This window comes from Montipora foliosa, chromosome 7, assembly GCF_036669935.1.
Source record: "Montipora foliosa isolate CH-2021 chromosome 7, ASM3666993v2, whole genome shotgun sequence".
NCBI classification, from domain to species: Eukaryota; Metazoa; Cnidaria; class Anthozoa; order Scleractinia; family Acroporidae; genus Montipora; species Montipora foliosa.
Genome location: NC_090875.1, coordinates 23928665 through 23946445, shown reverse-complemented (window position 1 = coordinate 23946445; position 17781 = coordinate 23928665). Strand labels below are relative to the sequence as shown.

Below are 17781 nucleotides of genomic sequence, written 5' to 3'. Positions count from 1 at the left end.
CAATTCAACCAAACAAGGTATGAAACTACTTGAATCAAACAAGAGAGAAGCAAATGTTTTGACAAGGCAAACCAAGAGTCTACTAAATAATGAAGGAAAAGTAGTAGAAGAAAAGCAAATACCTGAGGATAGTCTCTGACATTTATCCTCATTTCCATATCTGGAAGTTTGTCAATCATCTTCAATATAAAATACTCCACTCCTTTACACCTGTACAAGATAATCATGTTAAAGAGTTCCAACGTAATTAACCCCTCCACTCCTATAAAGAGAACACTTCATAGATTTTACTTTGACTAATGCCAGACGATTTTGCTTGTCAATAGGTGGGTACAGGGGTGAAAGAGGTATACACTGAATGCACAAATGGTAGCCACGAATGTATCCTTTTGTTTATGTGCTATTTAGACTCACTAGCCTTGCTCTCAAGCAACATGTTTTTGTATTTTGTTCATGCAAACAGTGCTAGTGAGTCTAATCCGCTGATCAACTCTAAACTTCAGCATCCCTCCCCCCTTCCGGGCAAAGCCTGGGCATTTGAACTTTTGCAGATTGGATCGTTCAAATTCCCGCCCACTCGGGCCAAAATGGTGTTCAAATGCCCTACCCTATCGTCAGATTTGTTTGTCACACCCTACTAAAGAACAGTCGTTGTCGGTTCCTGTCGTCTTTAATAAAGACCTTTTGAAGACCTTTTTTGTAAGCCAATTGCTCACAAATGCTACATCTCTTCCTTTGAACTCTTCCATCTCATCCAAACACATGTTTTGTAGATGTTAGTGACTTCGGCGCCCCCCAAAAAATTATTTGAAACCTCACACTTCTGGTTCAATTTTCCCCACCCCATGCAGGCAAAGGTCAAATTCCCCACTCCCCGGGCACAGAGGTTGTTGAGGTTTCAATTAGATCGGCACATAATTGCACCAGTCATTTGAAACCCCCGCGCACCCCCCCCCCCCCATTCGGGCCTTAGCGGGGGATTGCGGGGACTTTCACCTCATATACACTCCATTTTGGTTCCCCCATAGGCGGGGAATTCGCTCAAAGTCACAGTCTTCGCATCCCTTACTGGGGGAATTAAGCGGGGCAGTCACTCCTTGGTCAGTTGTCTTCATTTTTGCGCCTCATAGTAATTTTGCGTACATTATTGTCGCTTTCTTGACAAACTCGATCGTGGATTCCGGTTAATTTTTTCACATTTTGCAAAGCGTATTAGCCATTACTCTAAATAATGGTCAGTATTTGGCATCACTGCCTTGCAAATATTCTTTATTCGTTATTGTGGAACGTACATCTGGACAGGACTCATTTTCTCCTTTGATTTTATGATGACTGATCGACGATTAGTGAACGTGAATTGTGTTAGGGTTCTGCACCCTTTGATCAGTCGAATCAATTAACTTTTATAGTGAGGCGGATCACATTGTATGCAATAATCAAAATGAATTAGCTGAATCAGTTGAAACAATTTCAATTCCTGCTATTATTTGTGCGATTGACACTACTGTGATAGTTGTCTGTTGTGTTTCATTGTCAATAATCCAGAAGTATCAATGAAACTACAACAATAAAGATTTTTTGACATACTCATTGTGCATTGAGGAGCCTTTGCAAGTTATTTGCTGGCCGCTGAAAGATCAATCTGTTTATTTCAAGGCTGCCAACAGTGTGTATTACAAAGGGAGTACCATGTGTTGAACAGTAGGGAGGGGGGGGGGAATGCACCACTCACTTTTTTCCATGGGAACCGGGGACTTCACTCACTTTCACTTGCATAAAAAGTGAATGCCCTGCTTAAGCCCGATTGGGGGGGGGGGGGGGGGGGCAGAAGGGGGTGCATAATTAGCGCATAATTAGCGCATCAACACAGAATATTTTTTGGCTGCCATTTATGCATTTGGTGTATATACTGAGCAGATCTTCTAGGTGAGAACACTTACCTAAATGGAAACATGCAGTCATTTTCTCTGTACAATTTGTGATTGATAACTTGGTAATGAACTCCACGGCCCGCAGTATCATCAAATTCTCTCTTACTTACACCCCCTCTGTCATTCCAAATTCTTAAATCATTATCAATGACATCACTGTAGCATGCACATTTTATGTTTGAACAGTCTTTGTATTGAGCCATTGCCTGTTCCATTTTGTCAAGATACGATTTCCATGATGCTAAAAAAATAACGCAAACATGAAAATTAATCGACACGTATTTTCAATTGCAAAGGGGACTTTCCTTTCCACACATTCTCCTACTTTTTAGGGTCTGTTTTATTATGCCCAACAGGAGGTTTTTAAACTCCTTCACTTTACAGTAGTGTCTGATTACCAGGCCTTTAAATGAAAGTAATATAATTATAATACTGTCGGTGACGGTGTTTGGACCCACACTCCCGCACTCTTTCTTGTATCTTTGGAGGAGGAATTCTTATTGATGGCTCCCAGGCTGCATCAGGAATGAGGAAATAAATAAAAGAAATTGAATGAAAATATTCCTTGTACTCCATGAGGAGGCCACGACATCAGGCAGCAAAATGCTCACTGCGACTAACCTTTATTGAGGTACTTTCCTTTGCCATGACTTTCTTCATTTTCTAAACACGACCCTCCTTTTAAGCAATCTCCTTGTAACTCGGACCCAAGGGAAAAATGAAAGCAATACAGAAATAGCAAAATAGAGAAAACTAGGAGATAAGCTACGTTCATGTTGTGAAAATAAGGAAAAATTATATGAATCCTATTATAAATGTTGCAGTAACCGCTGATTAAGAAGTCCCAAATGTAGACTCATGTTTACGTTGACCAATCAAAATCTAATGCGAGCTCCGAAACCATTTTGTCTCATTGTTGATTTTCTGCTTGGTTGGATGTTTTGAAACACCACCGGGCATTGGTTGGAGAATTCACGTAGGTATTTATCTCTTGCTTACTTCACATTATTTAGGGAAAAAAAGAAAAAACAATGGCTCTGTATATTGCAGATATATTTTTGAAATATGGTGTTGAAGAAAGTGAAAGCCGTTTGATTGATGCGCGCGTGCGCCCCTCAAACTGTTATATTGAATTTTTTTTTTGTGGTTTTCCGCGTGACTTACGAATGGTTTCAGGGAGGGGGAAACTTTCACGTCAATTCTCTAACCTTTTTTTTCCGGCACAAGCAGAGTAACTACCAAACGACTTTCTTGTTATTTTCTTCCTGTCGATAGCTGACAAAATGGAGGATTCAAGACCGAAAAGATTCACAAGAAGTTTCTGTGGGAAGACAGCAAGCGTGTTGTCAATGCTGTTGATGACCTCATCTTTCTTCCTTGTCGAAATTATCGTCGGTTACGCGACCAATTCGATGGCCCTTGTTGCTGATTCCTTTCACATGTTATCCGACGTCATGTCCTTGATAATAGGATATTTTGCACTAAGGTATTCCAAGCGCAGCCAGCGAACAGAGAGGAACACTTTTGGTTGGCAAAGAGCAGAGGTGTTAGGCGCTTTGGTCAACGCTGTATTTCTAATTGCCCTTTGTTTTTCTATTCTGGTGGAATCGTTGAAGCGAATTGTTGATCCAGAGGAAATCAAAGATGCAAATTTGGTGCTTATTGTTGGTGCAGTTGGTTTGGTCGTAAATATAATCGGATTGATGTTATTTCAACGTCATGGACACGGGCATAGCCACGGAGGAGCCGGTCACGGACATAGTCACGACAAAAAGAAGAGGAAGCCTAAACAGAATGAGTTAATACAAGAGCAAAATGGAGTTGGTCGGAAGTCAAGTCATTCTGAATCTGAAGAGGATAGAGAGTTAATCAAGGACACTCCAAACGCTGCAGTAGCAGAGGGTATCATGTCTAATTTCCTTTTTCCCTGTTTTCTTATTTTTCACTAATTATTTTGCATTGCTTTGAAAATAATATAAGGCACTCTTATATTCTCCTACCTACTTATCTGAGTGTTTTTTCTTCAGGCTATACACCTCATTCCAAAATGGCCACCATTTTAGTATTCTTTCATTTGATTGCAAATTGGCCTATGTGGCCTCGTTCAAGTTTAAATTTTCTTTCGAATTTTATGTTTGAAAGCGAGGCCAAAAGGGCCAGTTTGCAAGGAAACATGGCAGCCATTTTGGAATAAGGTGTACTTGTATGTTGATATGGATTTTTTGTTGACTTTATGGTGTGGAATTTATTAGACCATACAACCCTATTTACTCCATCTGGTAAAAAAAAACTGTTTGTTCATATATGATAGTCAGAGAAGTTTCTTTTGTCTTTATGTTGACAAGAGGCTAGAGATAGCATAATAGAAAAATAGAAGAAAAGTCACTTCAACATTTTTCGTTTTCTTATATGGTGCCAACCCCTGGAACAAAAGAGCCCTTTTGCTGAAACCTAAATAACAAAAGACAATTGCAAAGATATCTTCACTCCTTCCTGTTTCTTGCTCTGTGCGCTGCTATTGAGGTTAAAACTGTACATAATGATATACCCAGGAAATACTTCACCCATTGAAGATAAAAACTGATAAGAGGTGCATTATCTGATTCTCAACTGAATTAAATCTCTGTATGTTTTCACATTCTACTTGTAGTATTTCTTTCTGGTAAAAATGGGAAAGTTGAAAGTGTTGTGCAAGAATCCAACCAATCACAACTCAAAGTGAAGTCAAGTGCTCAGCTCAACATGAGAGGAGTTTACCTGCACATACTGGGTGATGCGCTTGGTTCAGTTATTGTTATCATCAGTGCTTTAATAATCAAGTATGCTTCTGGCAAGTGGACTTTATATGTGGACCCTGGCATGAGTATACTTATGGTTTCGCTAATTTTGAAGACTTCCATTCCACTTATGCGAGAATCCTCACTCATCTTGCTTCAAACTGTTCCCACCCACATTAAGATCAAGGAGGTACAGGATCGCTTGCTTGATCATGTGGATGGTGTACTGAGTGTGCACGAGTTTCATGTCTGGCAATTGGCAGGGAATAAGATTATTGGTAAGTCCTATGACACTTAATTTTGTTAGGAGTACTTAACAATAATATTGTAAGAGGGTGCACTGGATATGAAGTGATACATGTAGATAATGCGCCAAGTTGGTTATAATCAATTTATATCCAGCAAGCCCAAGTAGAATAATAATGTTTTATTAAAAACTCCAGGATCAACAACTCTTCCGTGTCGACTAGAGCATCGATTTCTGCCTTGGTCAATTCTGGTCCAAAATGGCTTTTGTTGGCCATTTTTTTCTGAGAGCTGCAAAAATGTTTTCAGCTCGCTTTATGACTGATGCATTCCTTGACCATATAAGGTACGAAGGTATATGAACTGATAGCCTGTGTCTGGCAAACCAAAATGGAAATCTGATATCCGTACATTGTAGTTCAGTTTTTAATAAAATGTAGTTAGCATCCAGGGCTCTGATTTTCCCCTACATTTTTTGCAATAGTAACCCTAACTACATTATAGCATGAATAATTTCGTCTTACGAAAGTTTCTTTAAAAATGCTTCAGTGGAAGCCTACCCTTTTGAATATATCTAAATGAAAGCAAGGTTAATTAAGATATTGTAGAATTATGTCATGTTAGGCAGTTTAAAGTCTATAAGTTTCACTCTCACAGGGTTGTCAACCCCCAAAGTCTTCAAATATTGAGAATTGATAGGGATGGGATGATAGATGACATCACAATGCTTGTTACATCATTTATGGTGATGTCACATTACGTCTTTTCCACAAAAAAATACTCGTTGACTCTGTTCGACATATGATATTTAAATCAGGAAACTTAACAAAATTTTCAGCTACATTTGTCTTTACATGTTGGAAACCAAAAGTTAAAAGTCCTAAAAACTCCTTCCGAAGCAAAGTAAAATCAATCGACATCTTCAGTCTCCGCAATGTTACACAAGTACACAAAACCTCAAAACCTACAATTGGGCAAAAAGACAAAGAAAGTATGAAGATGTCAATGTCATTGCAACATTTGGTTTGATTGGTTTATTTCAGACGAAACACATAATTGCTTAAATTACAATACATGAATAGCAATGAATGGTTTACCAGAGTTTATGAAACATTTGAATTCTGTTCTTATGGATCTTAAAATACCGGTAATTCAAACAACACAAAGTATTTGAAATTTATTGCTGTGAAAGTTGAGATTGGAGGTTTCAGACCGTAATCTTGAGACTGGGAGATATGGTCCAAAATATGGAGTTTCCTGGATTGTTCAGCAGAGTTGACAGCCCTGCTCACAGGAGGGAAAGGGTAAAGGTATGAGATTGATATATTCAAACTCTTTTTATTTATTGTCTTGTTAGCTTCTGCCCACATAAGGTGCAGATCTCCTGATGAATACATGTGCATTGCTAACAAAATAAAGAGATTCTTCCACAATGAAGGTATCCATTCGACTACTATTCAACCAGAATTTGCTTGTGGGGTTGAGAGAAAAGACAGTGAATGTGCTTTGGAGTGTGGCCCAGATGAGAACTGTTCTGCCCAAAAATGCTGTTCTGTTGATAATGACACGGGAGTACGGAAGCGTTCTACGATTACAGATGGCGATGGTTCAGTGGTAACTCATGTATCAGTGGTTTAATGAGTGAATAACTTCTTTTCTGCATAACAATCATCCCAAGGGACTCTCTTATGAGATTTTCAATCACAATTAAATTGGGCATGGTAGCCTCATGGTTAGTGCACTCTACTCCGGATCAAGTGGTCCGGGTTCGGGTCCTGTGGCCCATTTCTTGAGAGTCCCGAAAACTTTTCAGGTCCGAAAAGCCATTTTTGAAACTGCCAACCGCTTGTTTTGGAAAGCCAGTCCTTTAACATGTTTTCAAGGTAACAAAAAGAAAAATGACTGTGAAGTTTGACGACTTAAATCCTCTCCATTCTTGAGATACAAAAGGAATTGTGACACCCGAAAATGGCCTGTAAAGTTTCGGGACTTTCGAGAAACGGGCCCCTGGCCAGGGACATTGTGTTGCGTTCTTGGACAAGACACTTTACTCTCAGGGTGCCTCTCTTCACCCAGGTGTATAAATGGGTACCTGCGAATCTAATGCTGGGGTTAACCCTGCGGTGGACTCGCATCCCATCCAGGGGGTAATAGAAATACTCCTGGTCGCTTCATGCTACAAAAACTGGAGATAAGTGTCGGCCTGATGGGTCTTCTAGGCTCGTAGCAGACTTTACCTTTACCTTATCCCATGACCTTTTAAATCCTTTTGGCTTTTCAGTGCGTAGAGTATGGAAGGGCAATAATAAATTATTATTTTCTCTTGAACCAAGTTTATAGAACAGTAACTGGGCTTTAAAATATTAGATTTACAGTAATAGCCCAGTTATCATGAGTTTGGTGCCGCTCTAGTGTAGAGCGTTAAAACTGGAGATGATGGTCATAGGTTCTTCTTTGTAGAGAACAAAGGTAAGTTGCTAATAAATTTATTCTCAAAAAAAATATTAATAAGAATGCAGTCATAGTAAATTAAACAGGAAACAATTTCTGTGTTTGTCTTATTGTTGGTTTTCACTCACATGATCAACGGCCATGTTTTTCAACGAAAACAAAAGAAAACGTTTGAATAATAATATAGTTCATTTCCCAGAGGATTGCGGCGGGACACAAACATGGCCACCTTTTCTTTGTTTAGGGGCACAAACATGGCGGCTGTGATGTCATGTGAAAACCGAGAATATGTTAAAGCACATTGCAAAATTCCATGTGGTTTTTCTCAAGACAACTTTTCACCAAAGTTTTGATGATTTTTCACTGAGTCAGTTTTTTCTACATGTTTGAGAAAGCTTTGATTTTATTCCCTTCTCTGCAAGTTTCTAACCTTCAGTTCTCTGCCTCTCTTACTTTTAGGGATACACATCTAAATTGTCCAATGGGGGCTAGGGTGTTTGAAACAGTATAAGGCCCATCTGCACTTGTGCACTTCAGAAATTCTCCATTTAATTTTGTCGAATAAGGAAAAAATTTTCAGATTATTCTCACCGTTTAACAATAGAAAGTTCCAAAACCCTGAAGACCACTGATCACATTTTCTTAAGTTTTCTTTGCTTCACTGTTAGTGCTTTCAAAAGTGTTAATTTTCACCTGCCCATGTTAAGACGTGATCACTTTCAGCTCTGCACTTTTGAAACAAAGACCTTGGAACAGTTGTTGATCACACTTATGTTCTTGTAAAGCAAGTTTGATTGGGCAATTATTGAGGAAAGTTATTAAAATTTTAATTTTCTTGGATAAATTCAAATTTTTAGTGCCATTAGAAGTACAATCAATGAATAATTTGAATGAATGCTCTATTTTTTGCATGTGCAAACTTCAGGATGTAGAGGATGATTTAAAATTCTTTTGCTGTTTTTTCATTGTTGTCAATAAATAAATAAATTATTACATCTTTTAGTGATGTTGATCATAGCGAGGCATCTCCAAGCCCAAGGCTTAAAACCTATATTTCATGTTGTTTGTGTTTATTTTACTACCATTTGCGTCCATCCTTGAAGTGTGACGAATTTTGCGCGTAGTTTTACTTTTCAAACGTTAACGGTTTAGTCTCATACCTGTCACGTTTTACCAATGAAACGTTAGCAGTCAGGTCACGAAATTGGTAACGTTTTTGGCGCCAAAAGGTCATGTTTTGATCACGTCCTGTGCATGTTTACCAGTTTTGCCCGCTCACTTAAATATATATATATATATACGTTTTGCAAATTAAGCTTACTAGAATGGAGGCGAGAAAAGTGAACCAATTTGGCAGAAGTTACAGACCTGGAGTGGCATTGGCTCAAGATCTTAAATTCTTGATCATTGATAGCATTATCAGAGACGGAGGCGACAGAATTACGGGTTATATTCCACGGAGTGTTACACAATTTGCAAGGGAGTTGCGTGTTTCTGTAAACACGGTAAAATCGGTGTGGTTTAGATATTGCGAAGAAATGATAACAACGCCGAAACCTAGAGGAGGCTGGACATTCGAAAAACTAAAGGAAGATGACCGCGAACTCATTGAAGTTTTGAAGCTCCACTCTCCATCCATGTCCCTTTCTGAAATAATGGAGGAGTTAGAACAACTTGGAGGACAAGAAATTTCAATGTCGGCCGTTTCACGAGCCATAAAAAGCAGGCTACCTTCCGGTGACCAGTATTCACGAAAAAAACTTACAAAAGTGGCAATGGAGCGATTCACCCCAGATAGCTTATTTTATACTCAGCTGTTTATCAATTACGTATCTTCAAAAGATCCAAGGAACCTGAAATTTTTCGACGAAGCGGGATTAAAGATTCCTGACGTGGGAACTCGCACGTATGGACACAGCCCGAAAGGATCACGATGTGTAGAAGTGGGGAGGAAACTCGAATCTCCGAATACAACTTTAAATATGCTGGTTTCTCTGAATGGCCCAGAGTATTATAGTACCGTAAGCGGGGCTACAAACACAGCCCGTTTTCTTTCATTTTTTCAAGAGGCAGGTGAAAGTGTAAACATTGAGACGGGTAGACCGTGTCTCGAAGTCGGTGACATTGTTATTATGGATAATTTATCTTCTCATCATTTTGAAGGAGGTGAGATTTTGGAAGAATGGTTTGGTACCATGGGAATTGAGTTGTTATATACGCCTTCATATTCTCCAGATCTTAACCCAATAGAGCTTTGTTTTAATAAAATTAAATGTGAATTGAATGGTAACTTGAAGGAACTTGTTCATTCCAATATTAATTTAGCAATAGCAGAAGCAGTTGAGACTATCAGAGCACGGGATATGGCTGGATTTTACGAAGCTACAGATTACCTGTTTGTATGAGGACTGTATAATATAACGTATGTCGGTAGTGTGCAATTTTTTTCTCCGAAATGCCGTTGAACCTTTCAATGTAAACGAAGTTATTCAAGTTCACATTTCCCAGAAAAGTTTGTAGTAGACCGGTATTAGTGGTGCCCGATGGACATATCATGGCAAACGGAGAAGCCATAGATATATATATATTGCCAGTGTACGTGCCACTGAGTTCATTGTTATTTTAAATTGCACGCGTCCTTCAAATACAAATGAACACATATTTAACTTGAATTTCAGCGCAGAGGGTACAAAAATTACCGCGAAACCCCATGCCTTGGTTATCAGTGTCAGGAAATGTAGTTTTTCTATACCAAAAGTTGTGTTGACAATAAAAATAAGCGTATATATTTTGCCAGATCTGAGTACTTTTTGTACCGCCCAGGTTATAACATCGCAGACACTGTCATAGGTTAAAAGAGATGATTTGATTGTCATTAGGATATCAAGAAACGTAGTTTTTCTGAAAAGAAAATATTTATTTTTTTCAAAAGGTATAAAACATAGCTTTCACTTTCTGTCTTTTTCAACGGCTCGTGTGTACAAAGTTCTCTTTCTTGACACAAAAAACTCAACGCGGAACCTGTCAACAACAACTCGACTGATTAATTTAATTTTACATGAAAGATGTACAATATGAAAATATTAAAACACCAACGAAAGTCTTCAGTTCCCGCTATGACGAGTTCCTGATAAGTTTAACAATAGAGATGCAGCTTCATATTCACAAGCATCACTCGACTCCTGTTTAGTACTAATTGACCGGTTGAATTCTACAGTTTTCGTACTGTTTGTACTTGTAGTACAGGTCGCAGTACATGTGTTACACGGATCGGGAGGATATTGCATTGAATACTTGCTTGTGAGTGACTGACCCATTGCACCAACTGCTACAGGGAAATGGACGCCCGAAGGAAAAACTGCTGGGTGTGGAGGTGGCAAGAAGTCATAAGAGTAACTTGTGTTTACGCTATTTTCGCTTGTAGACTGTTCCCGCAGGCTTTCCCGGATCACCATTGCTAACTGCTCGGCCTCTTCCCCCTTATTTCTTGGAGCAGTATACAAAATTTGTGAAGAAATTGCCCCATCACTAGAACTGTTACATGCATGTTTACTACTGGGGAATTCTACACCATACCGCTCAAGGGACGGTTTTGCTGGATTTTCACGCTTGCGGCTGCCGCCCTGCTTTGACCTAGAAAATGCAAGACTGCCAGAATTATTGTCAGTAAGAGCTTTTTCTAAAATATTTCCGATGTCTTGTTTCCCAGGTATTTTTCCTCTAAAGTTCTTCTTACAGTATTCCTCCACGAGGTAAACATGTTTACGTAATAATGACCAGTGTTTGGTGCCGTTCACAAGGTATGCCGCCTTGTTCACTTCGAACAAGTCACTCTCGATGCGGTTTTGTACTTTGTCTTTCATTCTTTCTACATCACTCTTTTTACTTTCCAACTCTTCGAATAACCTGTTAAGCTCACTTTGATGTCTCTTGATTTGACAACGCATTTCTTTCACGTTGAGTTCACCAGGATGAAATTTTTCCTCTCCACACTTAAAGACAGAGGAGCATTTCCCGTACACGCACGTACGAGCAGAGTGTCCTAAACGCAAATGGCAATTTCTGCAAATATTTCCATCTCGAGGATCAGACTTAACTCTTTCTAGTTTCATTTCAGTTTCGTGTACTTTCTCGCGCAGTTGCTGAATCTGGGACCTCTTCTGTTCAATTCTTTCTTCAGTTTTTATGATGTACCTTTCAAGAGGAGTTCTTTCACTGCATAAAGACGACTTTTCATGTTGATTTGTACGCGTTTCAATGATTTCTGTGGTCGTTGTCGAATCTTGCCCACCACCATCAACGTAGTTGAGGATATCTCTATTGAGAGAAACCCGGGCTGAGGGCCGTCCTTCAGTAGAGCTAGATTGACTGGATGGTTCAGCCCTCTCGACAGGCTTTGCTTTCACAGAAGGTGAAGAACCCTCGAATACTCTTAGCTTGAGTCGCTGAATGTCTGTTCCTACAATTAGTTTTGACGTGGAAATGGCAATTCTCAGGCTAATTGCATCGTTATTCAAAACTACATACTCTCCTTCGTCATTTTCATACAGTATCCCGAACGTTAAAAAACGCATCTTAGGAATATTACTTGTTATGGCATTGTTCAACTCGTCAACAGTTTTTGGCGGAGCCATAAAAAAAACCCTCCTCGTATCACCAATTTCGACTTGCTCTTGCATTTCCGACTCCATAGTTGCTTCGCACGTGAACCTGCCTTCACTGGATGTGAAACTTGAAAACATGCACAGCACGTGAACAAAACATGATCTTTTGGCGCCAAAAACGTTATCAATTTCGTGACCTGACTGCCAACGTTTCATTGGTAAAACGTGACAGGTATGAGACTAAACCGTTAACGTTTGAAAAGTAAAACTACGCACAAAATTCGTCACACTTCAAGGATGGACGCAAATGGTAGTAAGAAATGAACTTGTCAATCCATCAACGAGAATGAAATTTGCTTTGTGGTATTTGAGGCACATGTTGCATTATTCATGTAAAAATATAACATTGTTGGTCTGTTATTAGAAACACGTTTATGGAGATACTAGGCATACTCAAGTATTCGAGCCAGAGCCCCGGTAATAAACGATACATGAAACTACTTTCCTTTGTTTGAAAACAACCATTTTTTTTGATTTCCAATCAATAACTCTTAAAGTAAGAGGTGTCGGGAATTTTATATTTATGCACTGATAAACAATTTGATCTTCCATTCCATTGTTTAATATTTTTGAGCATCTATTATCTTTAGGGAATAAATTGCATGATTGTGATTTTGATTGTTTTCACTGAAAAAATTAATTGTCAAGTGTTTTTAACATGAGGTTCTCGCTCGAAAGACTGTGCAAACACTTCCTACGTCTTAAATAGATTATCTTATCTTATCTTATCTTATCAGAAACCCATAAGGGTTGAAACGTTTAACGGCCCCTTGTGTGCTGGGAAACAAACTTCTGAATATTCAATTTGCTAAGTACCATATTTGGAAAAACAAGAGCGAGTGGTTTCCAAATATGGTACTTAGCACTGAGACATTCAACCAATCAGTTCGCACTGAATATTCGGAAGCTGTGAACGCGCGTCATACGTTTCAACCCTTATGGGTTTCTGATCTTATCTAATTTAAACCTTATTTTTGCTGTTGATTTTGAAATCAAGATGAAATTTTTTGCTTATAAATCAAACGCCCGCTTAAACGCGTGGCTACACTATGAGGGGAATTTTTTTTGAAGTAAACTACACTCCAGACAATATAGATATTTAAGAGAAAAGTTAAACGGGGAAAAAATAATCGTCATAGTAGATGAGTTCAGTGGAGGCAAATTTAACCTTCATGTCCCTCCCCTCATTAATTTTTTCTGGTATCTGCAGAAGCGTGGTCGGCTTATAAGCGGGCCCTCAATAATGTAACAAGAGCGCTTCGGAACGCAAAGGCCTTTTATTTTACGAAGATGTTTGGTGAGGTGAAGAACTCAACTTCTTACTGAAATATGATTAACAGGAATACCAACCCGAAAAGCGGGAAGACAATATACCTTTTGCAACAAACGATCACATGGTACAAAATCCGCCATGCTGGAGGGCAAGCTCATTATTATTCCCCCACTGGGACATTAAAACAAAGAGACCTGAACCAGTCAAGCTTGACTTGCCTTTGATTTAATGTCCCAGTGGGGGGAATAATAATGAGCTTGCCCTCCAGCATGGCGGATTTTAGGTTTTAGGGTTAGGGTGATCGTTAACTGTAAAAGGCCTATTGGTCCGATGAAACGGAGCGACGATACACTAGCGGAACAAGATAAGGATAAAGCAACCTCTCTTAACTCGTATTTTGCCACTATCGGTGAAAAGCTGAACAATCTGCAACCGCCCCGAGTCACTACCCACCCAGTCTCTGATGGTAGGGCACTTTGAAAAGTACACCAACTATCCGAGTTCCGTCTATCTGAAAACGCGGTGAAAGGGAGGGAGGTTAAGAAGTCTATGGGGCCTGACAACATTCATTCTAAGCTTCTAAAACGTGAGGGCGAGGCGATTGCAGCACTGTTAGATATTTTTCATTATAGCATTGACAGGGGCATAGTGTTCTCAGATTGGAAAACAGCGTGACTTACACCAATATGTAAGAAGGATGATGAATCGGGCCCGGCAAACTATCGTCCTGCAGGGCTAATCCCGGATTAAAAATTAACCAAGGAGCTTATTTCTCTATTCCCAAATGCTGTTCAACACTGATATTCGGCAAAACTTTACATTAGAAGAAGTCAATCCTGAACAACAGAAAAAAGCAAAAGAAACTTTCACCAAAAAGTTGAAAACATGAAACAAAAGTTTACGCTAATCCTGGATTAAGTTAATCCGCTTTCGAACAACCGGGCCCTGTACTCCTCCTCAGTATCCCAAGTAAAATATTTGAATCAGAGGCAAATGATAATACAGTGCAACAAGTCTTCAAAGAAAACAATTTAGCTTCCGACAGACAGTGGGCATATCGCCCAGGATTCATCACCGAATTACTCGTAGTTCACCTTACCGAATCTTGGAGACGGTTAGTGGACAAGGGCAACGTTGTAGCAGTGGCTTTTATCGATTTCAAAAAAGCTTTTGACAGCGTTAGCCATGAAATTCTTATAACCAAATTACAGCAGAACTTTGTAATTTGTGGATTTCTTTCTAACTTGGTTAAAAAGTTATTTTAATGACAGACGCCAAGTTACAATCGTTGACGGAACCAAATCGGAATTTCTTCCAGTTAACTACGGTATACCACAAGGTTCTGTTCTAGGACCAACTTTATTCACAGGTTTTACTAACGATCTTTCATCATCAGTTGAATCGGGAGAACTGTTTATGTACGCCGATGATACAACTGTTTACTGTACCGGAGAGAATGTGGATCAAGCAGTACCTCAGCTGAACAAAGGACTTGAAGAACTTTGTATGTGGTGCCCAAAATAACCGCTTAACACCACACCCGAAAAAGCGTGAGACGTTTTTTATATCTAGGTCGGGTTTTGTCGGGCTGATTGCACCAGTCCAGATCGGTGATTTACTCGTTAATCGAGACAGCAAATCCCGATTACTTGGCACTGTGGCACACAATAAGCTGAGCTGGACACACCTCATTTGATGGATCTAAAGCTTAGCCTTGCTAAAGAGGTGCAAATTCTTACTTAAGAATGTTTTAGAAGCATTTAATCGTACTGTAATTCTACCAACTGTCACCTGTGGCTTAGCTTTGTGGGGCTGCTATAGTAACCAGGAAATGTTTAACACAATAGAAAAGCTACACAGTACAGCCGCGAAGATAATTTTTAATTTACGATCAGTCACCCCGCATGCAAAGGCCTTAAAGGTGGCGAACTGGCATCCACTCAGCTTCAAATGTAAGATTGCATTATTAAAACTGATGCACAAGGCTCATTGGGAAAATCTACCTTTGCCATTTTGTGACGCTATAATCTGTAGAAGAACATCGACATATCCGTCTAGGACACCTGACTTTGTTTTTTTTACCTCGTTTCAACTCAAGATTTGTCCATTTCTCAATTAGACCATGATTGTATATATTTTTAAGCCGTATCTTGTATATACAGTCGTAATTGTTATTAGTTTTTAGCTCTTTTACACCCTAGGGATTTTTAGTTTAGGCGTATAATAGTATGTAATTTAAGGGAATCTTATTTTAATTCATTTAAGCGTCTTTTGTAAACACACGTCCCCATAAGCTTTATAGCTTTTAACTTAATCATTTCTGAGTAAGGTCTATCTATCTTTCTATCTGTCTTCTTGAGGGAAGAACAGAGAGGATCCTGGGAAGGAGGTTGAAATAAGAGACCTGCTGTAGCCATGTATAATGAAATAAACTTTATTTTTCATTTCTGGTAATATATCTCAACTCTGTACAAGAATACTAGCAAGTCATGCAAACAAGACAAGCTAGTTTAAATAAATTTCAAGTATGTATAGTCTATATATCTCTACATTTTGTCTTTGATTTTTTCACCTAACATATTAGCAATGCTGCATTAAAGCCCTTTCTTATATTTAGTTTCTTCCAATACATACTCTTGTATCACTTTGGATTGCAGGAAACAGTAAGGTTTGAAAAGTCTTACTCGCTTCTTTTATAAAAAATTAAAAATTTGCTTTATTGGCCTAATAATAAATACAGAATTAGCTCATTGCAAATTGTGAAGTTTGAATCTGTACAACTTTTGCGATTTTCAACTTAAACTTTAGTGTGGTTTTTCTTTTTTTCTGTTTGATTTCAAGTTCTCTAAGAATAACCACGTGGCTGAGAAAAGCTAAGTGGAAAAGTATATTTAAATTATTAATTATCTATCGGGAGATGATGATTTCTGGGCGATCCGCTAGAGAAAGTTGTAGTTATGTTTGCGTTTAGTACAGAGTGAATGAAATGTTTTTAAAGGGGCTAGGTCACGCTATTTTAGGTAATTTTGTTTAATTTTGTTAATTATGAGCTCTAAACGTCAAATTGGCAGAGCAAGTGTCTTTCATTTGCAAAATCACGGCCAAATCACGGCCACATGACATTTTGATATAGACTGATATAAATTTGAAAAAAGGTGGGCCGACGTTTTTCAAATTTATCCAAATTCATGTCCCTTCTTTGCTTCCCTGTGTTTTGTTAGAGTTCTTCTATAGTTTTGAACAGTTATTTTGATATTTTAGTTACTTCTATGACCATTCGATCAGTGCTGAAATTGCCTAAAATTGCGTGACCTAGCCCCTTTAAATACTTCACCCAATACGTCTTCAATACGTGAAGGTCAATAGAACAACGCTATATATTTGGTGAATTTTTCCGTATGGCGAATTGCTTGTGCACTTTGGTCGTAAATGCGTTTTGCAATCTGCATGTAATCATAATATTGAATTGAAAATATAAGACGAAATTTTTTCGTGGAATGCTGACAGTTTGCATGCCTGTCGTCATAAAAATGTGGTGCCACTGAAATCATGGCAGAAACGAGTTTAGTAAACAACGTGAATAAAAAAAAAAAAAAACACGTGCAAAAAGTCAAGAAAACGGGTTATTTTGATGAGTTGTATCCCAGTGGTAACCTTAGTGTTATCGGCACAGGCACCTGTAAATTTCAAAACTCGACACGAGGCATCCCATGTGATAAATATCTACTCTTAACGTTGGTTCAAAACGGGCACTTGCTCTAACTAGACTAACACTTTTAGCCACTGATGTTTTTCATATAATTTGGAAACTGAAGATTGTCAAGATATTCTCGACTATTTTTTTAACGCCTCTCGTCTTATTTCAAATGTATATATTCATATATCTTTATATTTTCTCTTCCTCACCTTAGGTTGACCCGTTTCTGGTTTTTCACTAACAAATACAACACAATAAATATTATACTTTCAAGATACTGTGACAGGTTGTCTGGATGCATGAATTTCAAAAGCCTAAGTATAAGAGAAAAGTGTACACCTATCAAAAAAATTGACTATACGATTTACAAACTCCAGCTCTCATCTGAAAAAGGAAAAAATTAGAAAAAGACTGGTCAAATAAGAATAGCATTTGTAAAGATGCACTTCTCTGAGTTTTACGAATATGGTAGTTAGTAGGGCTCGCCAAATTGTATTGGGAAGGAAAATGGCTTATATGTAGGATTTGCTTTTGTAAAGAATTTGTGAGCCTGCGTTTGTGAGTGAGCGAAGCACGTAAATTTGGTTGTATTAAATGAGCCCGAAACAGTAAATGACGCTATCCATTCGTCAGAGCAAAATGCTAACTCATTCTGCGGTGGGTGAGTTACTCTTTTTCAAGTCATTTGATACAGCCAAATGTTTATATTGAGAAGACTTGTTAGGATGTTTTGCCCAATGTT

General features: G+C 38.6%; 4 protein-coding genes across 10 annotated transcripts in view; 2 read left to right on the top strand and 2 right to left on the bottom strand.

The window, feature by feature from the left end:
* Nucleotides 1–2738, bottom strand: part of LOC138011463 (protein O-glucosyltransferase 1-like) — an 11036-nt gene extending 8298 nt beyond the window's left edge. Inside the window, exons 1-3 of the mRNA XM_068858470.1 lie at nt 2553–2738; nt 1941–2172; nt 123–210 (exon numbers count right to left, since the gene is read on the bottom strand). Coding sequence (XP_068714571.1) covers nt 123–210; nt 1941–2172; nt 2553–2706 — 474 coding nt within the window. The 5' untranslated portion in view covers nt 2707–2738. The remainder of the gene's footprint in view (nt 1–122; nt 211–1940; nt 2173–2552) is intronic.
* A 77-nt stretch (nt 2739–2815) lies between these two features.
* LOC138011462 (proton-coupled zinc antiporter SLC30A1-like) lies at nt 2816–8400 on the top strand. 2 transcript variants are annotated; one of them, XM_068858468.1, is made up of 4 exons: nt 2816–2907; nt 3207–3833; nt 4582–4986; nt 6312–8400. In XM_068858468.1, the coding sequence occupies exons 2-4, from the start codon at nt 3215–3217 to the stop codon at nt 6590–6592; spliced, it is 1305 nt and encodes a 434-aa protein (XP_068714569.1). In that variant the 5' UTR covers nt 2816–2907; nt 3207–3214; the 3' UTR covers nt 6593–8400. The 2 variants fall into 2 exon arrangements, with proteins under 2 accessions (XP_068714569.1, XP_068714570.1); XM_068858469.1 differs by having other exon boundaries at nt 2832–2911.
* A 330-nt stretch (nt 8401–8730) lies between these two features.
* On the top strand, nt 8731–9810 carry LOC138010037 (uncharacterized). The gene has a single exon (XM_068857002.1). The coding sequence runs from the start codon at nt 8731–8733 to the stop codon at nt 9808–9810; it is 1080 nt and encodes a 359-aa protein (XP_068713103.1).
* Nucleotides 9811–12323: 2513 nt separating this feature from the next.
* The window catches only part of LOC138011459 (A disintegrin and metalloproteinase with thrombospondin motifs 20-like), a 64009-nt gene continuing 58551 nt past the window's right edge, over nt 12324–17781 (bottom strand). For all 6 annotated transcript variants that reach the window (XM_068858459.1, XM_068858458.1, XM_068858462.1 and 3 more), the window contains one exon: nt 12324–17423. In XM_068858459.1, the coding sequence (XP_068714560.1) occupies nt 17404–17423 (20 nt within the window). In that variant the 3' untranslated portion in view covers nt 12324–17403. The remainder of the gene's footprint in view (nt 17424–17781) is intronic.

Coding starts and splice junctions, on each gene's coding strand:
- LOC138010037 (XM_068857002.1), top strand. CDS start 8,731: ATGGAGGCGAGAAAAGTGAACCAATTTGGCAGAAGTTACAGACCTGGA.
- LOC138011462 (XM_068858468.1), top strand. CDS start 3,215: ATGGAGGATTCAAGACCGAAAAGATTCACAAGAAGTTTCTGTGGGAAG. Junction 3,834..4,581: donor AAACGCTGCAGTAGCAGAGG/GTATCATGTCTA, acceptor TTCTACTTGTAG/TATTTCTTTCTGGTAAAAAT. Junction 4,987..6,311: donor GGCAGGGAATAAGATTATTG/GTAAGTCCTATG, acceptor TTGTCTTGTTAG/CTTCTGCCCACATAAGGTGC.